The following is a 25525-nucleotide window of genomic DNA, read 5'->3' on the forward strand; positions in this document are numbered from 1 at the left end:
AATTTCATCAGAGCAGCAGTACCGCAGTGATGTAAGTGTGTCTGACTTTAAAGAAACTGAATTAAGAGCAGTTCTGGGATGCGAAGAAGGATCTCTTACTTTGGGAGCGTAACAGTCTAAACTGCCGAGGATCTCCAGGTGGCTCAGATAACATCCACTGGCGTTGGGGAAATATTTCTTCTAATATATGTATGTTGTCTGAGGAATGTGACGTCACTATTTGGAACACCAGTGACAAAGTGGGAGCACAAAGGAGGAAGGTATTGGCAATCGGAGCATGCTGGTGGGGCCCCATAGTCCTATGGTGGTGCCTGCCCGCCCATTCGTGCAACTGCAGACTGTTTCCCAGAGTCGTTTTCGTCGCGCTGTCTCTCTCGCACCTGCGCAGGGCGGGCCAGGAGTGCGAAAGAGACAAAGCGACGAAGACGACTCTCGGAATCGGGCTACTGCATCACGGCGAAGTGTGAAAATTGATTAAAACTCAGGCGCCACGTCATGAGAGTTGGCGTGGGTCGTATTCAATAATCGGCGCTCGGCGTTCCCCGGTCGGCCTGTCGGTCTTCGGCCCGTCGGGGAGGCAGCACGGCAGGCGGTGGAGGGCATGTGGGGCTGTCGCCGCCGTGATGGGGGTTACCTTGCTGACAGGCAGGGCGCGTCACTGCTCCATATCTCCGGGCCCACACAGTCCACCCACGGCGATCTAGTGTGGGCCCCGGGGCCGCGAGGAGCAGGGGTAGGGGAGGGGAGGGGAGGGCGACAACAACGACCTCGGCGAGGAACACGACGCCACCGCCTCGCGCCGGGCTGGCGGGGCTGGCGGTGCTGGCCGGGCTTGCGGAGGACGTCCGCGGGACGACACCTGAGGGAGGCCGTACGGCGCCGTACGGGGAGGTCCACAGGGCCGCGGGGAGGGCGGGGGAAGACGCATGTGGGTCGGCTCCCTTGCGGCCCCCACCCCTTGTTTGGAGGGCAGCACATCAGAGCTCATGATCCTGTGTCATCATCAGCTCGGCACACAGCTCGTCGCCGATGTAGTACACCGCGGTGCAGTACTCGGATGTAGCGAGCAGTCCGAGCAAGCACGCCCGGAATGGCGAGCGTAAGGGTGCAGTTGTTCCCCCCCTTTTTTGCATATCGCGTGCGCCCCTCGTATACTCGTTGCCATGCTCACCTGCTGTGCCGTTTTTTTTCCTCCGTTCTTCGTTTTTCGTTCCGTCGGTAATGAATTGGACGAAAATTGGATGAAAAGGCAAACAAGAAAATGGGTTTATCGCGGGGCGATACACGCACCCTGCCGTTCCGGTGCCGTGCTGGGCGGGGCGGGGCGGGGCGGGGCCCAGTGTAAGCCGGGCTGCCCCCCAGAGCCGCACGATGCACCTGTGGAGCGGCGCCGAGCTGGGCCCACACCCCGCGCAGCGTCGCGCAGCGTCCTACAAGTCTACAAGGTCCACCTCAAGCTGGCCGTTTGTCCCGGGGGAAATAGGTCGCATGTGACTGCCGCGCGCGCGTCGTGTGTGAGTCCGTGCCTGTGTGTGTACGCGTCGGTGTGAGAAAGGGCGACCGCGGGAAGGAGGGCGGCCATCACCCTGGACCGCAATTTTCCTTTTCATAAAGGTCCGAGACGCAAAATGCAGCGGGGACGAGAGGGCGCCGGACGTCCTATTGGCCCTACGATATAAAAACGTATCACCGCCGTTTGATTTTTATTCTTTTATTCCTTTCCGTTTATTGTCCCCGAGGAGCACTGACCTGGCGGCATCCGTTCCAGCACTCTGTCTCTCTCGCTCCCCTGCGGCACACGCCGTGAGTGGGAGAGAGACAGGGCGAGGCGTGCTGGCAGGCCCTGGCGGCAGCGACGCCCTTCGCCCTTCGCCGCCGGGAGAGTGGACCCGGCCCGGCAGACTGATTCCGCACAGTGCGGCCGCCGGTCTGTCTCTCTCGCACCGACATGGAGCGCCCCATGAGTGCGAGAGAGAGAGTCCTCCCTCTCGGAATCAGTCTACAGCCCGGTTGCCCTTCAGAGAACAAGAGCAGCGAGGGTCGCTGCCGTGCCCCGCTGCGTGGCTCGGCGTGGCTCGGCGTGGCTGCCCGGCCCGAGGCCAGCCGAGGCTCTCGCGGCGGCCGCCCGGCAGCGCACCTGAAAAGGGCTAAAGCCCCTCGCTGGCCTTCCTGGGGCCCAGGACCTGGCCTCGCTCTCGCGGCCCCGCCCGCCCCGCCCCGCCCCACCGAGCCATCGGCATTGGCTTAACAACAGATGTCGCAGAGGGGCCGGCCGGAATGGGTGAGGGAGGCGGAGGGGGACGGCCTGGGCATTGTCCCCTTCGCTCCCTGCCTACCTTTCATTTCGTGAAAAGCAGTCGGGGGAGGCGAGGGGCAGGAACCAGGGATTTCGCTCTCAATAGCGAAAGGAAAAACATCATCCGTCCGTGCGGAGCCCTGCCTAGCCACGCTAACGCCGCCCCGCCCCGCCGCGGGCACTTCTTCACTCGGGCGGGACATCGAGTGGCGCGGGCAAAACAAACTCGGCGTGACGGCAAGAAAGCCGCGCTGTCAAAGCGGAAGAGCGCTCTCGCTGTCGCCTCTCTATCGCCTCTCGCTCGCCTCTCGCTCGCCTCTCGCTCGCCTCTCGCTCGCCTCTCGCTCGCCTCCCGCTCGCCTCTCGCTCGCCTCTCGCTCGCCTCTCGCTCGCCTCTCGCTCGCCTCTCGCTCGCCTCTCGCTCGCCTCTCGCTCGCCTCTCGCTCGCCTCTCGCTCGCCTCTCGCTCGCCTCTCGCTCGCCTCTCGCTCGCCTCCGCTCGCCTCTCGCTCGCCTCTCGCTCGCCTCTCGCTCGCCTGCTCATCGCTCGCCTCTCGCTCGCCTCTGCTCGCCTCTTGCTCGCCTCTCGCTCGCCTCCGCTCGCCTCTCGCTCGCCTCTCGCTCGCCTCTCGCTCGCCTCTCGCTCGCCTCTCGCTCGCCTCTCGCTCGCCCTCGCTCGCCTCTCGCTCGCCTCTCGCTCGCCTCTCGCTCGCCTCTCGCTCGCCTCTCGCTCGCCTCTCGCTCGCGCCTCTCGCTCGTTCGCTCGCCTCTCGCTCGCCTCTCGCTCGCCTCTCGCTCGCCTCTCGCTCGCCTCTCGCTCGCCTCTCGCTCGCCTCTCGCTCGCCTCTCGCTCGCTCTCGCTCGCCTCTCGCTCGCCTCTCGCTCGCCTCTCGCTCGCCTCTCGCTCGCCTCTCGCTCGCCTCTCGCTCGCCTCTCGCTCGCCTCTCGCTCGCCTCTCGCTCGCCTCTCGCTCGCCTCTCGCTCGCCTCTCGCTCGCCTCTCGTTCGACTTTCGCGCGAAGCTCGATCGATCAACTTGATTATTATTTACCTCTGCTTGCGCGGAATGATGAGCTTCCCGCGAAAGCTGATCTGAAAAATAAAAAGACGGCGTCCGCCGAGGCCCCCGCTGCTGGGCTGGGCGCTCGATATTTTTCTGTGTGAAAGTTTTTATTTTTTTTTAACGAATTTTTTCCTCGCGTGTGAGTGTGTGTTTGAAAACAGAAAAAGGGGGGGGGGTGAAAGAGAGAAAAAGGGGGTGCACATGAAACTTTCCACCAGTCAGTCATTGGTTAGAAAAACAAGGTTAGTTTTGAAAACTCTTTTCCCTCTTCTTTTGTTTTTGATTTTTGTTGCGGTGGTGAAGCGCGTCTCCAGGCCGTGCCATAGTCAGCCAGTCAACTCTGCCCCCCTGGCCGGGCCGCAAGTCGGGCGGCGACTGACGGGCAAGGCCGGCAAGGCCGGCAAGGCCTAGGCGGCCTCGGCGGCCTCGGCACTCGGCCGGGCGATAAACGGGACGACAATACAAACAGCGGGTAACGAAGCGGAGCCAAGCGCGGAGCCAAGCGGAGCCAAGCGGAGCCAAGCGCGTTGATTACCTGTTTTGCCGTGAAGGGAGATGGGGAGAGGACGCCGCCCCGCCCCTCACCGCCCCTCGCCGAGCCGAACGCCCCATCACAACCTGACCATAGTGCCCATCCCGGCCGCGGCGGCGTGGCGGCGTGGCCCTCCCCGACGTGTTCCTGATGGCAGCTTGTTTATTCCGAATGAGCCGGACGGGCCGGACGGGATTGGCGGAGGGGAGGGGGGATTTTAAGGTCCGGCCTAACGACGTCATTTTCAGAGTAGTGCAGAGAGAGCCGAGGGGGCAACCCTTTCGCGAACACGGTGCTGGCGCTGCGGATACTTGAAAATCCCGAGCCGAGTTTCTCACCTGTCTTGGCCCGCTGGAACGAAGCTGTGCGCTCCTGGAGGCTGGGGTGCCGCGGAGGCCCGCACGGTTTGGCAGTGTCCGGAGTCCGGTGGGAGGTTCAACTCGCGCCAGTTGGGAACCCCGATGACGGCACGTCAAGCCGGGCAGGACTCCGGCAGGACCTGCATGGGGCGGCCCTCTCCCAGGGGAGGGGCAGGGGAGGTGAGTGGCAGGGAGGGCGCGGTTGATTATGTTAACGGCGCCCGGAATGGTCTGCATCACGAGAATTGATGGGCTGTGTGCAGTGCCACGGGGCCCTTACCCCCCCCCTTTTGCAGCGACCCACCTCAACCCCAGCGAGCCAATGACGCCCTCCCCCACCCCCGCAATGAACACGATATGCCTCCGTGGAGACCCACCCCTGCCTCCCCGCAGAACCCTTCAGATTGCGCGCCAGGCCAGCCGAGGCCCCGGGCCGCCCTCCGCCCTCCTCAAGTCGAGCACGCGCACTTGTTTTGGAAAATCGGTAGTAGTTTGCCGGGTGGGTGGCCGCATGCGCGAGCGACTCGCCGGAAATGGACTCTCAATTGATGTGCCTGCCTGCCTGCCTGCCTGTCTGTCTGTCTCCTGTCTGTCTGTCTGTCTGGCAGGGCTGCAGGCTCCTCCACTGCAAACGTAGCAGAAAGGGCACCGCTTCCGCAGCCCCCCGCAGCCCTCGGCGCAGAGCAGATTCGTTGACAAAAGAAACCTTTATTGGACTCGTTAGCAGAAAGGATGGAAAGGATACGCCACACAACTTTCCCGCGCGACGCGGGGTGACGCGACGCGGGGCGAGACGGGAGTAGACGGGGAGGCCCGTTCTCCCGACCGACCACTTCGATACAATCGACGACCCGATTCGATTTCTCCACTCGAGCTGATTCGAGACTGACTGGACAGAGCCGGAGCTTCCTAAGTTGGCGCCCTGCTATGTGCTATTCTTCTTCCTTTTCTTCTTCTTCCTTTTCTTCTTCTTCTTCCTTTTCTTCTTCTTCTTCCTTTTCTTCTTCTTCTTCTTCTTCTTCTTCTTCTTCTTCTTCTTCTTCTTCTTCCTCTTCTTCTGTCTCTTTCTCCCCACTTCTTTTTTCTCTCCCCCCCCTCTCTGACCGCATGGTTCAACGCACTCCCGACACAAGTTTTTTTTTCGCTCCACGTTGCAGTTTCTCAAAGCGTTATACGCCGCCACGCCCCGCCACGCCTCGCCGCCGCGCTGTTCCCTGAAAGCGCCTTAGCCGCCCCCGAGAAAGGCGCGCGCCGGCCCTGCCAGCCCAGCAGCCAGTCCTCCTCGTGCTCCCCTGTGTCCTCCCTCGCTCCCCGCGCAGCGCCCCGCTCCGCACACGCAGCACCAGAAAGAGACCTTCTTGTGCAAAAATGAAATATGAGAAATTTCTTTGCAAACAGACGCGACAGGCGATGCGGCTGGGCGCGCTGCTTCTGTGCTGGCTGCCCTCGAGGCTGGCCTGACGTCGTGTGGCTGCGCCCCGCCGCGCCCCGCCACGCCCCGCCGCGCCCCGCCACGCCCGCCCCGCCGCGCCCCGCCGCGCCCCGCTCGCAGTGTCCCCAAAGAAAACCCTTGCCTTCCCTTTCACAAATCCTCCGATGTCGGCGGAACATGCGCGTGATTTATTGCAGGCGCCGCCGCCTCGCAGTGTGGTGCCGCGAGAGGGACAGAGAGGGACAGGCCGTCCCGCGCTCTGCGTCCCGCTCGCACCTAATGGCACGCCCTAATCCCAGAGAAACAGACGGACAGACTGGCGGGCATGCGTCGGGGCGGACAGACAGATAGACAGACGGACAGACCGATGAAGCGCGCGCGCCGGCCCAGCACCATTGGCCACTCGAGTCAAGTGCAGCGGAGTGCTGCTGTCGGCGAGGCGAGCGAGGCGCCCTGCAGACTGTTGTCCGGCCGCCCCTTTTTGTTTCCCCAGCGTCGCCTCCAAGAGCCCCTGACAGACTGAGGGCCAGGTCAACTCGGGGGTAACTCAGGGGTAACTCGGGGTAACTCGGGGGTAACTCAAGGGGAAGTCGGGGGGAACTCGGGGGGAACTCGGGGGGAACTCGGGGGGAAGTCGGGGGAACTCAGGGGCAAGTCGGGGGGAACTCAGGGGCAAGTCGGGGGGAACTCGGGGGGAACTCGGGGGCAAGTCGGGGGGAACTCAGGGGTAACTCGGGGGCAAGTCGGGGGAACTTGATCGACTCGCCCAAACACTAGAAATACGCTCCAAACTAGCACCGTTGCCTTTGTCTCGTTGCCCCGATTCTAAAAGTGCCCCTACTTGCCCCTCTAGCTCAGCGGTTCTCAACCTTGGGGTCGCGACCCCAAATGGGGTCGCGAAAAAATTTTGAGGGGTCGCGGCGAGGTGGCTGGGGTCGCCTGGGGTCGCGGTGGTTTCCCGGCTGGCCCACACGCCGAGCACTGGCTGCTTAAATGCCGCAAAGTTGATCAAAACGGTCACAATGTGTGTAAAAGATCGTGTTTTGGGTCGACTTTAAGCATCCACTGCTTCTGATCTGAGGCGGTAAATCGCCCTCCCTCAACGGGCAATTGGTCTTTGGACCTTCCTTTTGCATGCCTTTGTTACGGAGTGCAATTATCTGCCTCAGTTTGGAAGCAGTACTGCCGCAAAGTTGGTCTAAACAGTCACAAATGTCTGTGAAAAATCGTGTTTTGAGCCGACTTTAAGCATCCACTGCGTCTGATCCGAGGCGGTAAATCGTCCTCCGTCAACGGTCAATTGGTCTTTAGACCTTCCTTTAGCATGCCTTTGTTACGGAGTGCGATTATCTGCCTTAGTTTGGGAGCAGTTTTGCCGCAAAGTTGATCAAAACGGTCACAAATGTCTGAAAAATCGTGTTTTGATCAACTTTGTGGCAAAACTGCTCCCAAACTAAGGCAAATAATCGCACTCCGTAACAAAGGCATGCTAAAGGAAGGTCTAAAGACCAATTGACCGTTGACGGAGGACGATTTACCGCCTCGGATCAGACGCAGTGGATGCTTAAAGTCGGCTCAAAACACGATTTTTCACAGACATTTGTGACTGTTTAGACCAACTTTGCGGCAGTACTGCTTCCAAACTGAGGCAGATAATTGCACTCCGTAACAAAGGCATGCAAAAGGAAGGTCCAAAGACCAATTGCCCGTTGAGGGAGGGCGATTTACCGCCTCAAATCAGAAGCAGTGGATGCTTAAAGTCGACCCAAAACACGATCTTTTACACACATTGTGACCGTTTTGATCAACTTTGCGGCATTTAAGCAGCCAGTGCTCGGCGTGTGGGCCAGCCGGGAAACCACCGCGACCCCAGGCGACCCCAGCCACCTCGCCGCGACCCCTCAAAATTTTTTCGCGACCCCATTTGGGGTCGCGACCCCAAGGTTGGGAACCGCTGAGCTAGAGGGGCAAGTAGGGGCACTTTTAGAATCGGGGCAACGAGACAAAGGCAACGGTGCTAGTTTGGAGCGTATTTCTAGTGTTTGGGCGAGTCGATCAAGTTCCCCCCGACTTGCCCCGAGTTACCCCTGAGTTCCCCCCGACTTGCCCCCGAGTTCCCCCCGAGTTCCCCCCGACTTGCCCCTGAGTTCCCCCCGACTTCCCCCCGAGTTCCCCCCGACTTCCCCCCGAGTTCCCCCCGAGTTCCCCCCGACTTCCCCCCGACTTCCCCCCGACTTCCCCTTGAGTTTCCCCCGAGTTTCCCCCGAGTTACCCCCGAGTTGACCTGGCCCTCAGTTTGTCAGGGGAGAGGCCTCTCCGAACGGAAATAACCGCCCCGCAAACAACCGGGGACAACGGCAGCGGCGGCGGCCGGGAGTGGCGAGGGCGCACAGTGAGCCAGAAGACCGGTGGAGGCGCCCAAAACTCTAGACGTGTTTTGAGCTCCAGAGTCGCTAACCAGGATTCGAACCGAGCGTGTGACCCCACCAATGGATTCCTCGTTCGAAAAGCAATCCATTGGTGGAGTCACACTTCGGTTCGAGTCCCATTTGGCGACTCTGGAGCTCAAAACGCAAGCAGCAGCAGCAGCGCGCCTGGCGGGTATGCCTGGAGCCCAGCGCGTGGCACGGGTGCGCGCGGGTTGCCTACCCGCCGTTCCGCGGGCGCTAGTGAGCTGGTGGACCAGTGGCAACGTGGTCGTTTCGGCGTACAGGGCGCGAGGACGCGACTTGGAAGGAACTCGAATGGAACATAAGTAGTGCCGATCGACCTACGTGAGTCATCAAGCGTTCGACTCGAGAAGTGTTTGAGAACGGCAGGGCTCCTGAAATGCCGCTTGGAATAATCGTGTCCGGTTCCGCACAGGTGATCTGACCCGCCGGACCCCAGCCACGCCAGCCAACCAGAGGCTTCCGTCCCCAAACCGCCGGCGGCCACTGCCCTGCACTTCCTGCTAGTGCGGTGCAGCCTACAGTGTGCAGCGCAGCGACGCCCGGAGACGCTCCGTAATTGATGGAGGCCTCGTCGGCTTGCAGTGCGGGGGCGGCAAGGCGGTGTCCCTGTCACCTGTCATTTGAAGCGTGTTTTATGCAGGCGGCCAGGCCTGCCCGCCCCGCCAGCAGACTGATTCCGAGAGTCGGTTCCGTCGCTCTGTCCCTCTCGCACTCATGGAGCGTCCCTTTTAGGTGCGGAAGGGACAGAGCGACGAAAACGACTCTCGGAATCAGTCCACAGGGCTGCCAGGCCCAGGACTCTGCTCCGCAAGTCGGAGGCGCAAGCATTGGACGCAACCATCGATCCTCGTCGAGCCTTGCAAGCCTCGTAGGGCGATGCCGTGGCGATGCCGTGGTGATGCCGGCGAGCGCGCAGAGGGTCCCTTTGTCGAGCTGTTTAGCGAGGGCGCTGCAATATTCAGGGAGAGAAGTCGGCGGCCCACGCCGCGGCGCGCCGCGCACCCTGAAAAAGTGATGGCTGACTGTGTGTGAATAACCGAAGCCGCCATGAAAGATTCTTGGAAGGCAAGCGGGAAAACGCCCCGCGCCGTTCGGACGAGCCAAACACGGCCGACCGCTGCGAGGCAGCGACCCCACTTAAAGCGGATTAGAGCTACTTTTCTATGACCTCTCCCTGCTTGCGCCTCTGCGCTCTAGCTCCTGCCCCTTGTCCTCCGCTGGCGTGCGGGCACCGCCCCGCTGGCACGGCCCCGCTGGCACGGCCCCGCTGGCACGGCCCCGCACCGCCGGCCGCGAACCGTAGGTCAGCGGGGCCCGGTCCGGCTTCCCTAAGCCCGCAGCTTACTGTTCCTGGGAACCCCTGCCCAGGCCGTCCCTGCCCTGCCGGACCTGCCGGGCTGAGCGGGACCGCCGGCCGCGGGCGTGTGGCTTGCGGCGTTAGTATTCCTAGAAAACACCGTCCCTCGCTGCCCCACAGTGGGCCAGAAGACCGGCGCCGGCGGCCAAAACTCCAGACGCGTTTTGAGCTCCAGAGTGGCTAAACAGGACTCGAACCGAGCGTGTGACCCCACCAATGGCTTTATCGTTCGAAGAGCAATCCATTGGTGGAGTCGCTTGTTCGATTTGAGTCAGTCCCATTTAGCAACTCTGGCCCACAGTGTGCCCGGATGCGCCCAAGCCAAGCGCGCACAGCACGGAATGGCCGCCCAAAGAAACGAAAATGATTTCCCTGAGACACGGAGGCCAGTGTGAGGGCGCGAAAAGACGAGACGCTGGCATTTTCTCCGCCATTTCCACGGCGCCAGCGACGCCGCGCCGCTTAAGAGCCTTGGCGCCCCGCCCCGCCCCGCCCCGCCATGCTTCATAGCCAATGGCACACGTACGCCAGGCGGCGCTGCGCGGCCCCAGGCAGCCGGGCAGGACCTCTCCTCTTCCTTCCGCGCTAACAACCCATTTCCCGCGCGGCCCCTCGGCACGCCTGGGCACGCCCCGCTGCACCCGCGCCTTCTTCGCCGCGACAAACCTGAGCAACCCCCCCCACCCCCACCCCTGCCTCGCGACGTCGCCGTTCCGCCCTCCCTCGCGGCCGATGGCCTTTTTTTCGGCGTGCTTTGCTTATTTGATCGTCTCCGCACGCATTTCAAGAAACCCAATTTTGTCCCGGAAAAAAAAGAAAATGAAAAGAAAATGATGTCGAAAGAATTTTTAATTTTTCAGGACTGAATGTTTTTGCCCAAAACCAGTACTGTGGTGGCCCTAATTTTGTGGTGCGCTTCAAGGACGTGCAGAGGGAGGAGCTCGCGGTTCGTACTCGCGGCCGGCGGGCCGGGCCCTACCAGCAGGGCGGCGCCGCGCCCCGCCGCGCCCCGCCCGGCCAAGTACTCGAGAAAACCCGTTTAAAGTTGACTCGGGAAATAACGATGCGCCCAGTCCTTCTTTCCACTTTCGTCACCCCTTTCGCGCGGTATGCAATGCGGGCCACGCCACGCCCCGCCACGCCCCGCCACGCCCCGCCACGCCCCGCGAGTGAGTCGTAATGCGAGTCGTGTGCGGCAAGTGGAAGAGATTGCTGGGGCGTCAATTTTCCCCAACCTCTCCCTCTCCCCCCCCCCCTTTCCCCTTCCTTTCCAGCGGCCTCCTCGGCGCGACCGATGGGCGATGGGAGCACTCGCCTCTCCAGCAGCTTGCATTTGTTTGCGGGCGACCGCAGCGCGGCGGTGGCGCCCCCCCCCTCTCTAAAGCCCACCGCACCCGGCAGCCCCCCCCCCTTCCCTCTCGCCTTATTCCGCGAGCCGCAAGGATTGATTGCTTTTACTTTCGCGGAGATGCGGGGGCCCGGCCTCGGCCCGGCCCGATGCACGGCCCCAATGGGTCGGACGAGGGGTTGGAGCGCCCCGCCCCGCCACGCCCCGCCCCGCTACCCCGTCGCCTGAACCGACTGGCCTCCGCTACCCCGTCGTCCAAAACGACTACCCCACTACCCCGTCACCCAACCAACTACCGCCCCCCACCTCCCAGTCACCCGAACCAACTACCCTAAAAAATGATATACGCCGCTCTGATGCTATCGCCCCACTTCACCACCCGCTCGCCCGCCCCCCTCCCCCCCTCCCGGCGCCCTTCGAGGCCTCCTCTTGAAGCATCCAGGGAGGCGTTGTGCGTTTACGACGGGCCCCTTTTTATCCGGAGCCCCTCCCCCCTGCTCGCCCGGCGTTTCCCTGATTATTCTGCACTCGGGCAGGCTTTGGCCAGGCGGCGGGCACGCCGGCACGCCACATGGCCGGGCAGTGCATTTGTGCTCCATTCCACTTTTTGCGTGTCGTAACGGTTTTAATTGTGGCTGTTACGAGCAGCAGGTGGCTGTGCTGGGGGGGCTCTGCTGCCTGTATTCTTCTCTCGTGTCGCCACGCCATCACCCTCGAGCACAACATCGGCAACAACAGCGAAAACAACAACAACATCGTGAGCAACAACATCGTTAATTAAATATAGGCAGCGGTGGCCGCTACATTGTCTTGTAATTACCATAAACCGCCATTAGCCTCATCCCCGGCCCCATTACAAGTACTTTTCCCGCCTCGGCCCGCCGCCACTGCCGCCACTGCTGCCGCGCACCCAAGGCCGGAAGTCCGGAAGTTGGCTAAACACTCGCCTTCTCGTGTGGCTTTCCGCTAGATTTGTCGCCGGGAATTTCACGCGGATTGGGCTTTGAATGGGGGACCCGCCGGCCGAGTGGGGAACGATGGGACAAGGAGGAGGAGGGGGGACTTCTACTTGGATGCAGCCTGGGCACCACCGGGGAGGGGGAGGGGGTGTATAGCAGCGAACCCCTTCGAAGAACGGCGGGGCCGGAGAGCCCCCCACGGACAACTCGCAGCGCAGCGCCGCGCCCGGCCAAGACCAGCCTGGCGCGCCTTGCCGCCTCGCGCTTCCAGGCTGAGAGGCGATTTCGTCGCTGTGTCTCTCTCGCACCTATAGGAGCACGCCTATGAGTGCGAGAGAGACGAAAGCGACTCTCGAAACCAGCCTGCAGGCTGGGCCATGCCGGGCCCTTGGATACACTACACTAACACCCCCACCATGGCGGTGGCGTGACTGGCGTGACGCGGGGAGTGCGTCACGTCTGGAGGACGGGCCGAGGGCCGGGCCGGCACCAACAAGCCGCAAACGTTCAAGCTGTGCTCACTGTGAACGGGGAGGGGGCGGGGGATCCTGTGGGCGGCCTGCAGGCCCTGCAGCGGTAGGGAGGGGGAAGGGCTCCACTGGCGAGAGATTTTACGATAGTAGCCCGTCCTCTTGGCGGCTGTAAAAGGTTTACGTTGAGGCAAAACACGCTAGTCTGCGAACGACCCGAAGGGCCGGAGGGCCGGAGGACCGCGACCCAGCGCGGCGCGGTCCGTCCGCGGCCATGGAAGGGCTGGCGGGGCTGGCGGGGCTCGAGCCTCGAGCGCAAAGGGCGGCGACCATGCCGCGGTGTGACACCAGCCCTTATTAACTCACTCTGCAAAAAGAGGATTTTTTAGGGCGTTGCGGTGGGGGTTGGTGACCTCCAAAGAAGAATATCTGATGGGCCGTACCTTGTTGCTTACGGCCCGTAAAGCTGCTGTTCCAGCCCCACCTTTGCCTCCCTTTTCCACGAACACGCCGCATTCACACGCACACACACGGCCACGCACACAAACACACGTGGCGGCCCTTGCAAAGTGGCACTCCACTATGCCAATGTGGTGTAAAGCCGCTTTCATAACAGCGCAAAGAAAACAAAACACGGGGAGACGGAGAGAGCGAGGTGAAAAAAGACAAGGAAAGCGAAAAACGGCCAAGGGCGCCAAGGGTCTGGAGCAGGGCCTGGAGCAGGGCCTGGAGCAGGGCCTGGAGCAGGGCCTGGAGGAGGGCCTGGAGCAGGGCTTGGAGCAGGGCCTGGAGCAGGGCCTGGAGGAAGGCCTTGCCCGCGGTCACAGCTTCTTTCCCAGGCCACGCGATTTCACTCCCCCTCCCCCACCCCGCACATTTTTTCCCACTCGGTACATCACACTGAAAGAAGTTTACAACTGCGTAAACTGTGATAAGTCTCGGCCGCTGGATTTTTCCGTCGCCCCCTTTCTTCCCGTTTTGTTTCCCACTGCGGCCCGGCCAGCAGCGCGGCCAGTGCGGCCCGTGCGGCCACGAACAACTACCAATTGGCAATCATTCTTTGTCGCCAAAACAAAGTTCTCTCTCCCTGCCGCATTCCCGCGCAATTACACTGCCCGTCCTGTCTCTCTCTCCGTCTCCCTCTTTCTCTCGCCTCTTTTGTCGCTCTGTCTCTTTTTTTCTAGTCCTGCTCCGATTCTTCCCGGAATAAGTGGGCGTCCTAATCGACCTGACCCAACCTAAGCCTCTCTCGGCCCTCTGGCCCGGCGCGGCCTCGCCTGGCCTCGCCCCACGCCCCTAGCCTAGCCTCGCGCATGGCGTCCAGCCAAATAATCAATCCTTTTTCCCCCGGTGGTACACTTTCCATGTCGTATTCCGCCAGGCCGCCAGGGTCGTCGATGAGGGCTTGCCCACCACGCCCCGCCACGCCCCGCCACGCCCCGCCCCGCCACGCCCCGCCACGCCACGCCCCTGGCAAGGCAGCACGCCCCGACCTGGAGCTGCTCAGGGGCGGAGCCGGGCGGGGCCCGAACAGCGCGCTGGACAAGGAAGGCGGATCCGGGCCCAGGGGGCGCCCGCCACCGCCCCGCCACCGCCCCGCGCGTCACCCTAGCTCCATACCGGCATGGAAAGTCCTAGGGGAGTCCTAGGGCGGACCCGCCGACCTATTCCGAGAGTCGTTTTCGACTCTGTCTCCCTCGCGCTCATGGGGCGTCCCGTATAGGTGCGAGAGGGACAGCGCGACGAAAACGACTCTCGGAATCAGTCCGCCGAGGAGTCCCGAGGGAGCGGCGCAGGGCCCTCACGGGAGGTCAGCCGGACTCCTGCCATTATTAATCACAGGGACAGGCCGACAGGCCGCCTGTTTACACCCCGGCGGCATGCATGAGCTGCAGCACTGGAAGGAGGCCGACGCGACCGGACGCGACCACACCGCGACCCAGTGCCTCACGACCAAAAGGGTAGGGGCTGACTCGGCGCCGACAGCATCACCGGGTACGTTCCAACCCTGCCTTGCTCCAAGCGGAGTGTGGTTTACAGTGTACGTGCGGGAAGCGCTGGAAGTGCTCGAAGGGGGCGCGAGGCGGCGTACACAGGAGAGACAAAAGGCTGAAAGCAGTGTTATGTATTAATACGCCAGAATGACACCGCATTATCCGTTCCCGATCCGATCCCCGCATGCGATGTCTGCGCCTCGGCCGCCTCGGCGAGGTGTCGTGTCGGAGCCGACAGGCGGTATGACGGGGCGGGAAAGGTGTAAGTGCTGCCGAAGGGAGGGGGAGAAGGGGAGGGGGTTGGAGTCAGAGGATGCACAATGTCACCGCCCCGCGGCCCCGCCATGCCCCGCCATGCCCCGCCATGTCCCGCCAGTCCTATTGGTGATGTGGCTCTCACAGTGTCGCTGCTGTTTGCTCGACTCCCCCTCCCCTCCCCCTCCCAGCACTGGAACCAGTACACCGCCTGGGGGGTCGGAAGGGTCGGAGGGCGGGCGGGGCGGGCACGGCGGGTCGAGGGAGGTCTCTTCGGCTTCATAACGCAGTGAGGTCGTGCCCGTGATAAGTGTTGCCGGTGAGAGAAATTTCATTTCGTTTCCCCAGAAGAGCGCACGGCGCGTATATATATATATAGATATAAAGAACGGCGACAGTAACCGAGCGCGGCGCAACCCACTCACCCCTTCCACCTGCCCCTCCACCCAAACATCCCCTCCGCCCTTAGCGTGGCACCGCGCTGGCACCCACGCCGTCGCGCACCTCGCAGGACGCGCGGAGCGTCTCTCGGCGCCTTCTCTGAGGCCCTCGCCGCCCCCGCCGCCCCCGCCGCCCCGCCACATGGCAGCGGAGGCATTCAAAAGTAACTTTGAGGAATGTCAAGTAAAATAAAACGCCCCCTTTCTCCGCAGCTGCTCCTGTGGGTCAGAGGGCGATCTTTTTTTCCTTCTTTTTACCTTTACCGCGGTGTGGAGAGGGCTGTACACGCCGCCTGGCGTTCTCACAGCGACTGCGGGAGGCCCAGGCCGAGGCCAGCCCTCTCTCCGCCCCGTTTGCTAGCTAATTAAATTTGAACCACGCGTGTTGCCCGACCCCCGACCCCCGCGTGCGCTCCAGCCGCTCCAGCCTCCAGCGGCCGATAGGCAGCACGGCCCGGCACGGCCAGCGCGGACTCTCGGACGCGGCGGGGATCAAGACGGACAAAGGGAGTGGCGTTCCCTGTAGCGCAGACCCCGCCACGCCACGCCGCACCGAGCTCTTCAATTTTCTATGAAAATGTAATTACTTCCATGACCGGCACGGCGTGGCCGCGGCGTGGCCATGGCGCGGCGTGGCGTTGATGGCCATGTTTACGGCGAGGTGCCCGCGGGACGCATCGCCGGGCGGGCCGGGCCGCCCTCCCAGCGCCACGCGGCGCCACGCGGCGCCACGCGATGATGACGCGGTGACGTCATGGCCCCGCGTCGGTGTGCGTGAGCACACTGTAGCACAGTGCACAGCCAGCGAAAAAAGAAACGCACAAGATTTACGCTGATGCCTGCTGCCGTGGCTCCGGCTCGCTCCGGCTCCGTCGGGCTCTGCTGCCTCGGCGGCGTCGCCACACGTGGAAAATCCCCGAAATCGAGAGGCAGCCAAAGAAAGGGTGACCCGGTGGGGCGGCGGGGCGACACAAGGTTGTGTCTGCCCGGAGACAGTCGGGGTGACGGCGCAGGGGGCGGGGGGAGTGGCTGGGAGTGGCGCGGGGGTCATGTGGGAGGGGCAGGGGCGCGGACACTCTATCATCATTAGTGGGCGAACGGGACACGGCAGTCCGGAGGGGCCGTCGGGGGGAGAGGGGAGGGGGCAGGAAATGAAAGACAAGAAGGCGATGTGAAATGGCGCCGCTCCTCCGCTCTCCCTTCTCCTCGGGTGACGACGACGACGTCGACGACAAGCAGCTCTGTAGTGGGCTAGGAAGAGGGGCAGGAGAGGTTGGCGCAGCCTGGCGCAGACGCCCCCGAATTGCATCGAATGGCATCGCACAGTTTGATGACATCTCGCCGACCACTCGGCCGTCAACCGCCTAGCAGGTATGCAACCCACGCAGCCGCCGCGCACGAGAGTGGCGCGCGCTGCCTACCCGGCTTGGCAGGCGTAAAGCCAGCGGCGAGGCTGTCGGTAGACCGGCAGACCGATTCCGAGAGACGTTTTCGTCGCTCTGTCTCTCTCGCACTCATGGTGCGTCCCGTATGGGTGCGAGAGGGACAGATCGACGAAAACGACTCTCGGAACCAGTCTGCTCGGACTGAGGGTGGGGGCTAGCAGCGGCTAGCAGGCTGGAGGGGTGGAATTGGCGAGATAATAGGGATGCGGACCACGCTCATTATACCTGACGCCCGAGATGGGGGAAATCACTGGGCCGGCCTCAAGTCCGTGCGCGGGGCGGGGTGGGGCGGGGTGGGGCGGGGTGGGGCGTTCCTCATTACCATGGTGAGCCGTTCGCCTCTGGATCCACGTCCCGTTGGCGCGCTGGCCGCCAGGGCCTGGCCGGGCCCCGCGGGCATCCACGTTCGAGAACGTCCGGTCCGGCGTGCCGTCCGTCCGCGCGTCCGCGCGTCTGCCTCTCGAAAATAGAATAGAGCCCGGCCCGCTCGATCCCCTGTTCCCTTTATGCGCTGTTTTCGGCTTTCGGCTCTTCCATGGTTCCAGCGGGGCCGAGTCTAGCCAGTCAAGCGAAGCCACGCGAAAAAGACCCGCGACGCGGCGACGGCAGGTGCAGTGGTCTAAAGGGGGGAATTGGCGTGTTGCGCCCAGCAGGGCAGCGCGGCGGCTACAATAAATGCGACAAACCTGCGGAATGGAATTTGTTCGCCCCTCGGCCGCGATGTGGTCACTCATGCCAATCTCTTTCGGCCGCCTACCTGTCCTTTCCCCACGGATGTATGCAAATGCATGCAAATGCTATGATAATGCGCGTCGCGCGTCGGAAAGTGGCGGCCGGATCGCGCCGCGCCGCCAGTCGGCTTTCTGTCTCTCTCGCACTCACGACGCGTCCCGTATGGGTGCGAGAGAGACAGGGCGACGAAACCAGGGGAGGCGAGGCGGCACGACTCTGGGGCTGTGGGCGCGACAGCGCGGCGTGTACCATTTACATGTCGTCTCTCTGCGCACCGCGACTTCATTTCAAAATTCGAAAAAAGAAAAAAAGAGTTTGTGTTGGTCTTGGTCAGAATGGCATAAGTGGATGCAAACGACTGATGTCTATCAAAGAACATACAAATTCAACTTGTCGAGCTCGTACTTAATATGCCGCCTGGGCATCGGGTGCCGAGCAGCGCCGAGCCCCGACGTGGCTTAGACGTGGCGTAGATGTGGCAACGGCGTGCGGCGCTCCTTGCTCCCCTCCGCACCCTCCCAAATGTCAAGTGAGTGCAGTTGCATTTAAAGGTGGCGCTCATAAGGTCAGGCGGGGCCGCGTCCGGATGCGTCCGGGCGGTCCGGGCTTTGCCGCGGCGCCGGCCGGGGGTGCGGGCAGCGGCGGGCAGCCCTTGGGGCAGCCAGGGCTAGCGCCTGTGCGAGAGAGACGGCGCGGCCCGCCACGCCGCGACGCACCCCTCGGAGGGTGCGAGAGGGTGCGCGCCATGGTGCGCGCGAAAGCGCCGCCCCGCGCGATTCGTCTCTCTCTATCCCTCTCCCACCGAGGACGGCGGCGCGGCGGCGCGGCGGGTCACGTGACGGGGGCGTAACGAGCACGCCCGAACCCCGAAGGCAAGTTCCGAGGCGCGGCCCGAATGCGCCCGAAGCAGGCAACCAGCGCGGCTCGGCGGCTCGGCTCGCTTCGGCCCCCGCCCCTCACTACCCCTCACGGCCCAGCCGCCCCCCGCCCCGCCGAGGCTGGCAGCCACGGGCAGCCCTCCCCTCAGCCCTCAGTTCGGCTCGACACTCTGCGCGCGGCGTAGCTCCTGCTTCGCCATGGCGGCCCGTCGTCTCAAAATTCGCTGATGTTCGCCAGCGGGCATTACCGCGTCGCGAGTTTTCGCCTTCGACATGAGCGTTTCGCCTGACGCGGATTCGTGTCTCCCGGTGAAGCCGTCGCCATTCGCAACGTCGCGCCGCCCGTCCGCGGAAGTCGCCCGGCCCGCGCGAGGGCGGAAACGCCAAGGCACTGCGGTCCGTCCCCGCCTTCGAGCTTCGAGCCTTCGCCCGCTCGGCAGGGCAGCGCAAAAGTGACTTAAAATAGGGGCGATTCGGCCGCGGGGCCGCTTCTAGGTAAATAAAGTTGTGCATTGTGCGCTGGTGTGTGTGTGAGAGTGTTCCGCAACCGTTTCCCGGCCACTGGATTACTTTTCGGCCCAAACTACGCCCTGGCGAAGCGGAGCGTCGCTAGCAGAAAACGTATTTTGCTCGGCCAGCAGCCGACCCGCCTCGGCCACAACATAACCTCAGCTGTCAAACGGACGCGACTCGTTTTTTCGAGTTTTCGTTGATCAGTCTCTCCTGGAAACTGACAAGCTAGCTTTTCGCTGGTATTATGTAAACTTTTGAAATGTTTCTGTGTTTTGGACTGGTTTCTGCATCGCTTTACGAGTCTATCTATCCGTGAAAGCGAACTCTTTAAGACGGCCAGGGAACTCAATTCTTGTGTGAGGACTGTCTTTTTACCAACTTCTGGAATATCTTTCCGTGGTTTTTGATGGTTCATGTTGTGAAAATCCCATTGATTCATTTCTTAACCTCTTGGCGTTTTTGTAGGAGAGATGTATCTTATGTGATGTTCTATTTCATGGGTTCTGTGACTAACGCCACTCAGATTGAGACAATTCACAAATGTATTTCTATTAAATTCTGCTTAAACATTTGCATTATTTTCTTGAAAGGGTTTTAAATTGTTATACTCTTTTTACAACCCAAGTTTTATAGGTTTTTGACTGAGCTGTCTTTTTTACCCACGAGTTAAATTATTTATTTATTAATTATATGAATTACATATGTTTCGGGGTGCCAATTGTAATCGAACCATTTGGCAATTGTAACTACTTAAAGACATGTATAGGTTAGCTAGATCTACTTAAAGTGAGCCTCTCTGGAATGAGAACGGAATTCAGGAGGACCTCGTCACCACAAGCACGTTATTAGAATTTGTTAAAATGAGAATTTCTCTGCTTTCGGAATTCGATTTCACTGGATACCACTTTATAGTTCATGACTTATTAGAATGGGAAACTAGCTTGTTTCAAGAATGCTAAGTTTGTATCTTTTCTGTTGCAGGTTTACTATGGCACAACATCATGTTTTGTCAGCTATAGTGCTGGTAACATGCATCTTATGTTACTATAATAGCTGTAATTGTGGGTTTGTGTTTGATGATATCAGTGCCATTAAAGATAACAGAGATTTGCGGCCTCATACTCCTATCAAGAATGTTTTTCTTAATGACTTCTGGGGCACACCAATGCATAAGGTAGACTTGTGCTTTGTTTCACTTCTGAGATAAAACACTGTGTTTCTGATATTTGCCTTTGTTCTATAAATTTATTCCCTTGATCTGACAGGAGCAAAGCCACAAATCGTACAGGCCATTATGTGTGCTCACCTTTCGTTGGAACTACCTGTTTCATCAACTGGAGCCACTGGGCTATCATCTTGTAAACATGCTTTTACATGGAGTTGTTTGTTTGATGTACTTCAGGTATGGTAGTTCATGAATCACATTCTAATTCAATATAAAGTGGGGTGTAGCTCAACATTAATTTATGTCTTTTTTTCAGGATGTGCTCCATGTTTTTACCTGAAATCTCAAGCTTTGTAGCAGCAATGTTGTTTGCTGTACATCCAATTCACACTGAGGCCGTCACTGGTGTGGTGGGCCGTGCTGAAACATTGTCATCAGTCTTTTTCTTAGCTGCCTTCCTCTTTTACTCAAATGCAACAAAGAGGAAGAAAGTCACAGGTACCCCTTACAATCTTGCTTCTGTGTAGTATTTTTCTTGAGTAGAGGAAAATGTGAATTTTATTGATGTCCATGTTGACTGTTTTTGGTACATTTTGTAAAGATCCTTCCCTCCTTTCTTTCTGTTTTAGGTTGGCAGCATCTGACACTTTCCATGATATGTGTGGCCATTGCAATGCTATGTAAAGAACAGGGAATCACCGTTACTGGAGTGTGTGTAGTTTATGAAATATTTGTAGCTCAAAAGGTAGGTGCAACCAAAGCGTTCCTTAAAATTTTCATCCAAATTATTATTATTATCTATCTGTTGTTTATATTGAAAACGTCATCAACATATCCTGCACTTTTGTTTGCAGCTCCGAGTGAGTGACCTTCAGTACCTTGTGCGTTGGTTAGTCAGTGGGAAAGGTGCTGTGAACAACTCCTGGACCCCTGATGTCACCCGCAGGCTGGCTGTTCTGTTTGCTTCAACAGTCGGGCTCCTTGTTCTGAGACTGCAGATAATGGGTTCCAAGTTGCCAGTGTTTACTCGGTGCGTCAACTTTCCGTATTCTGGTTTTAATTCAATTGAATCCCAGCTGCTAGTATGATAGACATTACCGTTTTGTTTTTGTTTTAGCTTTGATAATCCAGCCTCTGTGGCTCCTACTCCTTCAAGACAGCTGTCTTATGCGCACCTCATAAGTGTGAACTTGTGGCTGCTCCTATTCCCATGTGACCTATGTTGTGATTGGACGATGGGTACCATCCCTCTCATTGAATCTGTCACCGATCCTCGAAATGCTACAACTCTGGCCGCTGTTGTTGTCCTAGGGTTGCTATGTCACACAGCTTTAACCACTAGCAATAGACAACAAGCTACAGTTTTAATAATGGTACGTCTACTCTCTCAATTTATGAGCAAGTTACTTGCATTGAAATGTTACACATTGCAACCAACTAATATGTTTCTCTCTCCACCCACAGGGCTTGGCACTACTGGTGTTGCCATTCCTCCCAGCATCTAACTTGTTTTTCCCTGTTGGTTTTGTGGTGGCTGAACGTATTCTATACATGCCTTCTATGGGCTTCTGCTTATTGATTGGTTATGGATGGAATATTCTTTTTGAAAAGGAGTATGTATTTCTAATTGGGAGTTTGAGATGAAGTTTTCTACACATTGAACCATGCTTAACTCTTTGTTTTGTTTTTCACTTTTAGAAGGTTGCGTCGTGCAGCCTGGATGTGCTTAGGAGTACTTCTTTTTGTTCATGGATGTAAAACTTACACAAGGAACTATGATTGGGAGTCAGAGTACAGTATATTCATGGCAGGCCTGAGGGTGAACCAGCGAAATGCAAAACTTTTTAATAATGTTGGACACGCTTTAGAGAGTCAAGGCCGCTTTGAAGAAGCTTTACAGTTTTTCCATAAAGCTGTTAGGTAAGAGTTTTGTACATTAATTTACAATTAAAAAGGTACCTATTTAGTATCAATATTTTCATTTGTTTGTCCGTTTTCTTTTGTTGTAGTGTTCAAGAAGATGATATTGGTGCTCACATAAATGTGGGCCGAACTCTCAACCATCTGAAAATGTATAAGGAAGCAGAGGATGCATATCTCAAAGTAAGTTAATTTTTTTTTTTTCAAGTATAGAAATTAAAGTTGGATTTCAACAATTTGGGGTTTTTTTGTCACTAACTGCAGTAACACTGTAGTTTGTTGTCATAATAATATTTTTTTAATCCAAATTATTTTTAGGCCAAATCACTTCTTCCTAAAGCTAAACCAGGAGAATCATATCAAGCTCGAATTGCTCCTAATCATCTTAATGTGTTTCTCAATCTTGCTAATCTCATTGCCAAAAATGAAACACGCTTGGAAGAGGCTGATCTATTGTACCGGCAAGCTATCAGTATGCGTGCAGACTACACTCAGGCATACATAAATAGAGGTGATGTCTTATTGAAGCTCAACAGAACTAAAGAGGCCCAAGAAGTTTATGAAAGAGCACTCTTCTACGACTCAAACAACCCCGACATATACTATAATGTATGTATTGAGTAGAAATGAAAAACTTCTTAGAAACCTGAATCTGATTCAAATTATCTTGGGTGTTGATGTGTCTCAATATTAACGATACTGTTTCCTCCTCTGCACTCTCTAGCTTGGTGTAGTATTTCTTGAACAAGGAAAGGCCCCACAAGCTTTAGCCTACCTGGACAAGGCCTTGGAATTCGACCCAGAGCACGAACAGGCTCTTCTAAACTCTGCCATTCTTTTACAAGAATTAGGGCGAGCAGAATTAAGGAAAGTAGCTCGTGAGCGTCTTCTTAAACTGCTACGAAAGGTAAGGCTGAAAACCTGATCAAACGTAAAACTATAGTTTAATGCACTCACAGTATTACTTGAATTTTCCTCAATCTTTGGATTTTATTTTAAAATGGTTTCAAAATAATTTATAACATAACAGGATGCAACAAATGAACGAGTTCATTTTAACTTGGGAATGTTGGCAATGGATGATCGTGATGTTGCTGGAGCAGAACATTGGTTCCGGCAGGCTGTCCAATTGAAGGAAGACTTTCGATCTGCACTCTTCAACCTTGCCTTGCTCCTTGCTGATGACCATAGGCCCTTGGAGGCTGCTCCATTCCTCAATCAACTTGTGAAGTATCACCCAGATCATGTTAAAGGCCTCATTCTATTGGGAGACATCTACATTAACACAATAAAAGACCTGGATGCTGCTGAAAATGTAAGTTTGTAAATAATTTTCTATCTAATCCTTGTTTGAAACTATACTACTGGACTTGGAGTTGTATTTACAATAGATCCTTTGTCATTTTTTCCTCCTTTTATTGCAGTGCTACAAGCGTATTCTGCAGCTTGATCCTGAAAATATTCAAGGTCTTCACAATTTATGTGTAGTGTATGTAGAACGTGGGGAGCTTGTGCGAGCTGAGAAGTGCCTTGCTCGTGCTCATCTAATGGCACCTCATGAAGACTATGTCTTGCGTCATCTGAAGATTGTACAGACTCGAATTGCCAAACTGCAACTGAGCACTGATGCAAACGATGCAAGTAGTGAAGTACCTGTAGAAGCTGAGTCTCAGAACTTACATAAAACAATCCCAGATTTTTCAAGAAGAGGAAATTTGGACTCATCTGATGAAGTGAGAAGAGCAACCAGCTCGGATGTGAATTCTGGTAGGGGTGAAGCAGGGACTCAAGGTAAAAGGATAAACCGACGTCCTGCACAACCTCCAGTGTATGTAAATAATGTCCCCACTGGAAGTACAACAAAAAAGGTTCTTAGGGCATCACTGGAATACTCAGAATATCCTCCAGATCTCCCAAATCCGCTTGAAGCAAGTGACAGAGACACACCTTCTTTCTCATAACAGTACAAGGCCATCTACCCTTTTGACAATCATAAGATCTGAAAGGCTTACTTGTGCCAGAGTTTGCAAGGCTGTGTCTGGATTTACACTTGTATTTGTGAGGGCTTATTAATTAATGTGAATCGAGTTTAAGGTGAATTGGTATGTGGTGTTCTGGATCCAGGACATAAGAAAAAGCTAATGTTCCCTGTTTTGCAGGCATCTTATTTTATTTATTTCCAAGGAACAATTCAAATATCAGCTAAGACATGGTCCATTTACAAAGTCTCAGAGTAACTAATACATTGATAATGTTTTCTTTGCCATTGAGCTTGGTGTTCAGCAGTTCAATCTAACTGAATAATCATGCCTGGAAAATCAATTATTGGAAAGTGAATGAAAATATGAAGGCCAGCAATTCAAATATCCACCTGCCCTTTGCCATTCATCTTATCCTAGATGTAATTTTCTGTGATACGTACTTACTTTGATAATGAAGAGTTGATTGGTGTATTCTTATGAAGTATGGTTTGTTTGAATCATTTTATTTAGAGTCTTGCATTCCAAAGGTATGCACATTGATGTGTGAACTTGAACTGTACTCATTTGTGACTGGAGCATCACAGTCAGCCTTATGTGAAGATTAATCATATTAAGGTCGCTGTGTGTGTACTCTTCATAATTCCTGACTGATATCATTCCTTTTATTTTGTGTGATAATTTTGAACATTAGTATTTTATGTTTTTAGTATGAGATTTTTAACTTCTGTTTTCAGTTCTCTTGTCTATTTCCTGTAAACCCTAAACTTTTTGCAATCATGAATGTATTTTCTCTTTCGGTTGATTTTGTTTCTCTTGACCGCTGTTTAAAAATTTGCTCCTCCTGAAAGATTTTTACAGTATTATTTTTCTGTCTGTTTGTTTCAAATGATCATAGGCAATGTCTTTTGTTGAAATATTTATTTATGTGTATTTAGTATTTAGTTCTCAGTATTGTCTGGTAATGTATAAGTAAGTACTTAGCGGTAGTTTGGGGAACCTGTGATGATTCCCATTCCATGTAAAAGCAGTTTGTCTATTTGGTCTTGTACTGATGTACCATTTTGCAGTTGCTACATGATTACATTTGAAAGAACTGCTAGGAGGGGCTCACCACACAAAAATGATGTTAATTAAAAGACATTGAAGCTGTGCCTTCTGCAAAATGAATAATTTTTAAGGAAAGATTCTTTTGTAAACAAGATATTTCATATGGATATTTTTTTATGTCGCATAGTGTATGAGAGAGAAAAGAATATTTGTTTCATTAACCATAAAAGGGGAAATATTGATATTGTTTGTAAAGTAAAGGCAGAAAGGCTTAATGATGTTAGCAAATAAATCAGAGATGTTATAATAATGTATAGAGAGTATAATTGTCATAAAAGATGTAACTTAGTGTACAATAATCCTTTTGTATGTAGTTGCTGAAATGTTGGCGATGATTGCTCCTCCAGGCGCCACAAGTGAAATAGATTTTATCTTATTTACAGAAATCTGTAAACTGTCAACAAGATATTTTTGTCCCAAAAGTTTTGTAGTACAATCTAATTTGATTAGCAGTTTAGAGAAACTGCTATAACAAAAGTAATATTTTGGCCTTAATGGTTTCAGTTGCCCTTCTTTATGCATAGCTTAGGTAAACATCGACCAGTTAACAAGGTGCATTTCATGATACGTATGGCAACATTTCTATGTCTGTGTTCTTTCAATGTGTTTTGAATAAAATAACTGTCTTGCCTGATTTTGTGGGTTTTATTATGAGCCGCCCACATGCTTATTTTTCATCACCCACCCACTCACCTATAACTGATCAATGTAATTAATACCTTGTGAATGAGCCTACATTGGCCTTTTTCACCTGGAAGAAAGAAAGAAAACAATTTCTGTGTGGTTGAGAAGTGTCGAAGTCAGAAGAAGTAGGCAGTTGTGGCTTT

At 56.2% G+C, this 25525-nt stretch overlaps 1 protein-coding gene across 6 annotated transcripts; it reads left to right on the forward strand.

Moving 5' to 3' along the window:
- The first annotated feature begins 12 nt into the window (after window positions 1–12).
- Window positions 13–25332, forward strand: LOC117639059 (protein O-mannosyl-transferase Tmtc3-like). Of its 6 annotated transcripts, none has more exons than XM_034374424.1 (14): window positions 13–31; window positions 19506–19698; window positions 19790–19926; window positions 20006–20187; window positions 20319–20434; window positions 20544–20719; window positions 20807–21062; window positions 21154–21302; window positions 21388–21609; window positions 21699–21792; window positions 21928–22218; window positions 22334–22516; window positions 22640–22924; window positions 23034–23570. In XM_034374424.1, coding segments are annotated over exons 1-14 (2823 nt in total). In that variant the 5' UTR covers window positions 13–29. The 6 variants fall into 6 exon arrangements, with proteins under 6 accessions (XP_034230315.1, XP_034230317.1, XP_034230316.1 ...); XM_034374426.1 differs by lacking the exon at window positions 13–31 and adding an exon at window positions 18181–18506; XM_034374425.1 differs by lacking the exon at window positions 13–31 and adding an exon at window positions 18528–18770 and having other exon boundaries at window positions 23034–25332.
- The last annotated feature ends 193 nt before the right edge of the window (window positions 25333–25525 follow it).

Source organism: Thrips palmi, unplaced genomic scaffold, assembly GCF_012932325.1.
Source record: "Thrips palmi isolate BJ-2018 unplaced genomic scaffold, TpBJ-2018v1 HiC_scaffold_10, whole genome shotgun sequence".
Taxonomy (NCBI): domain Eukaryota; kingdom Metazoa; phylum Arthropoda; class Insecta; order Thysanoptera; family Thripidae; genus Thrips; species Thrips palmi.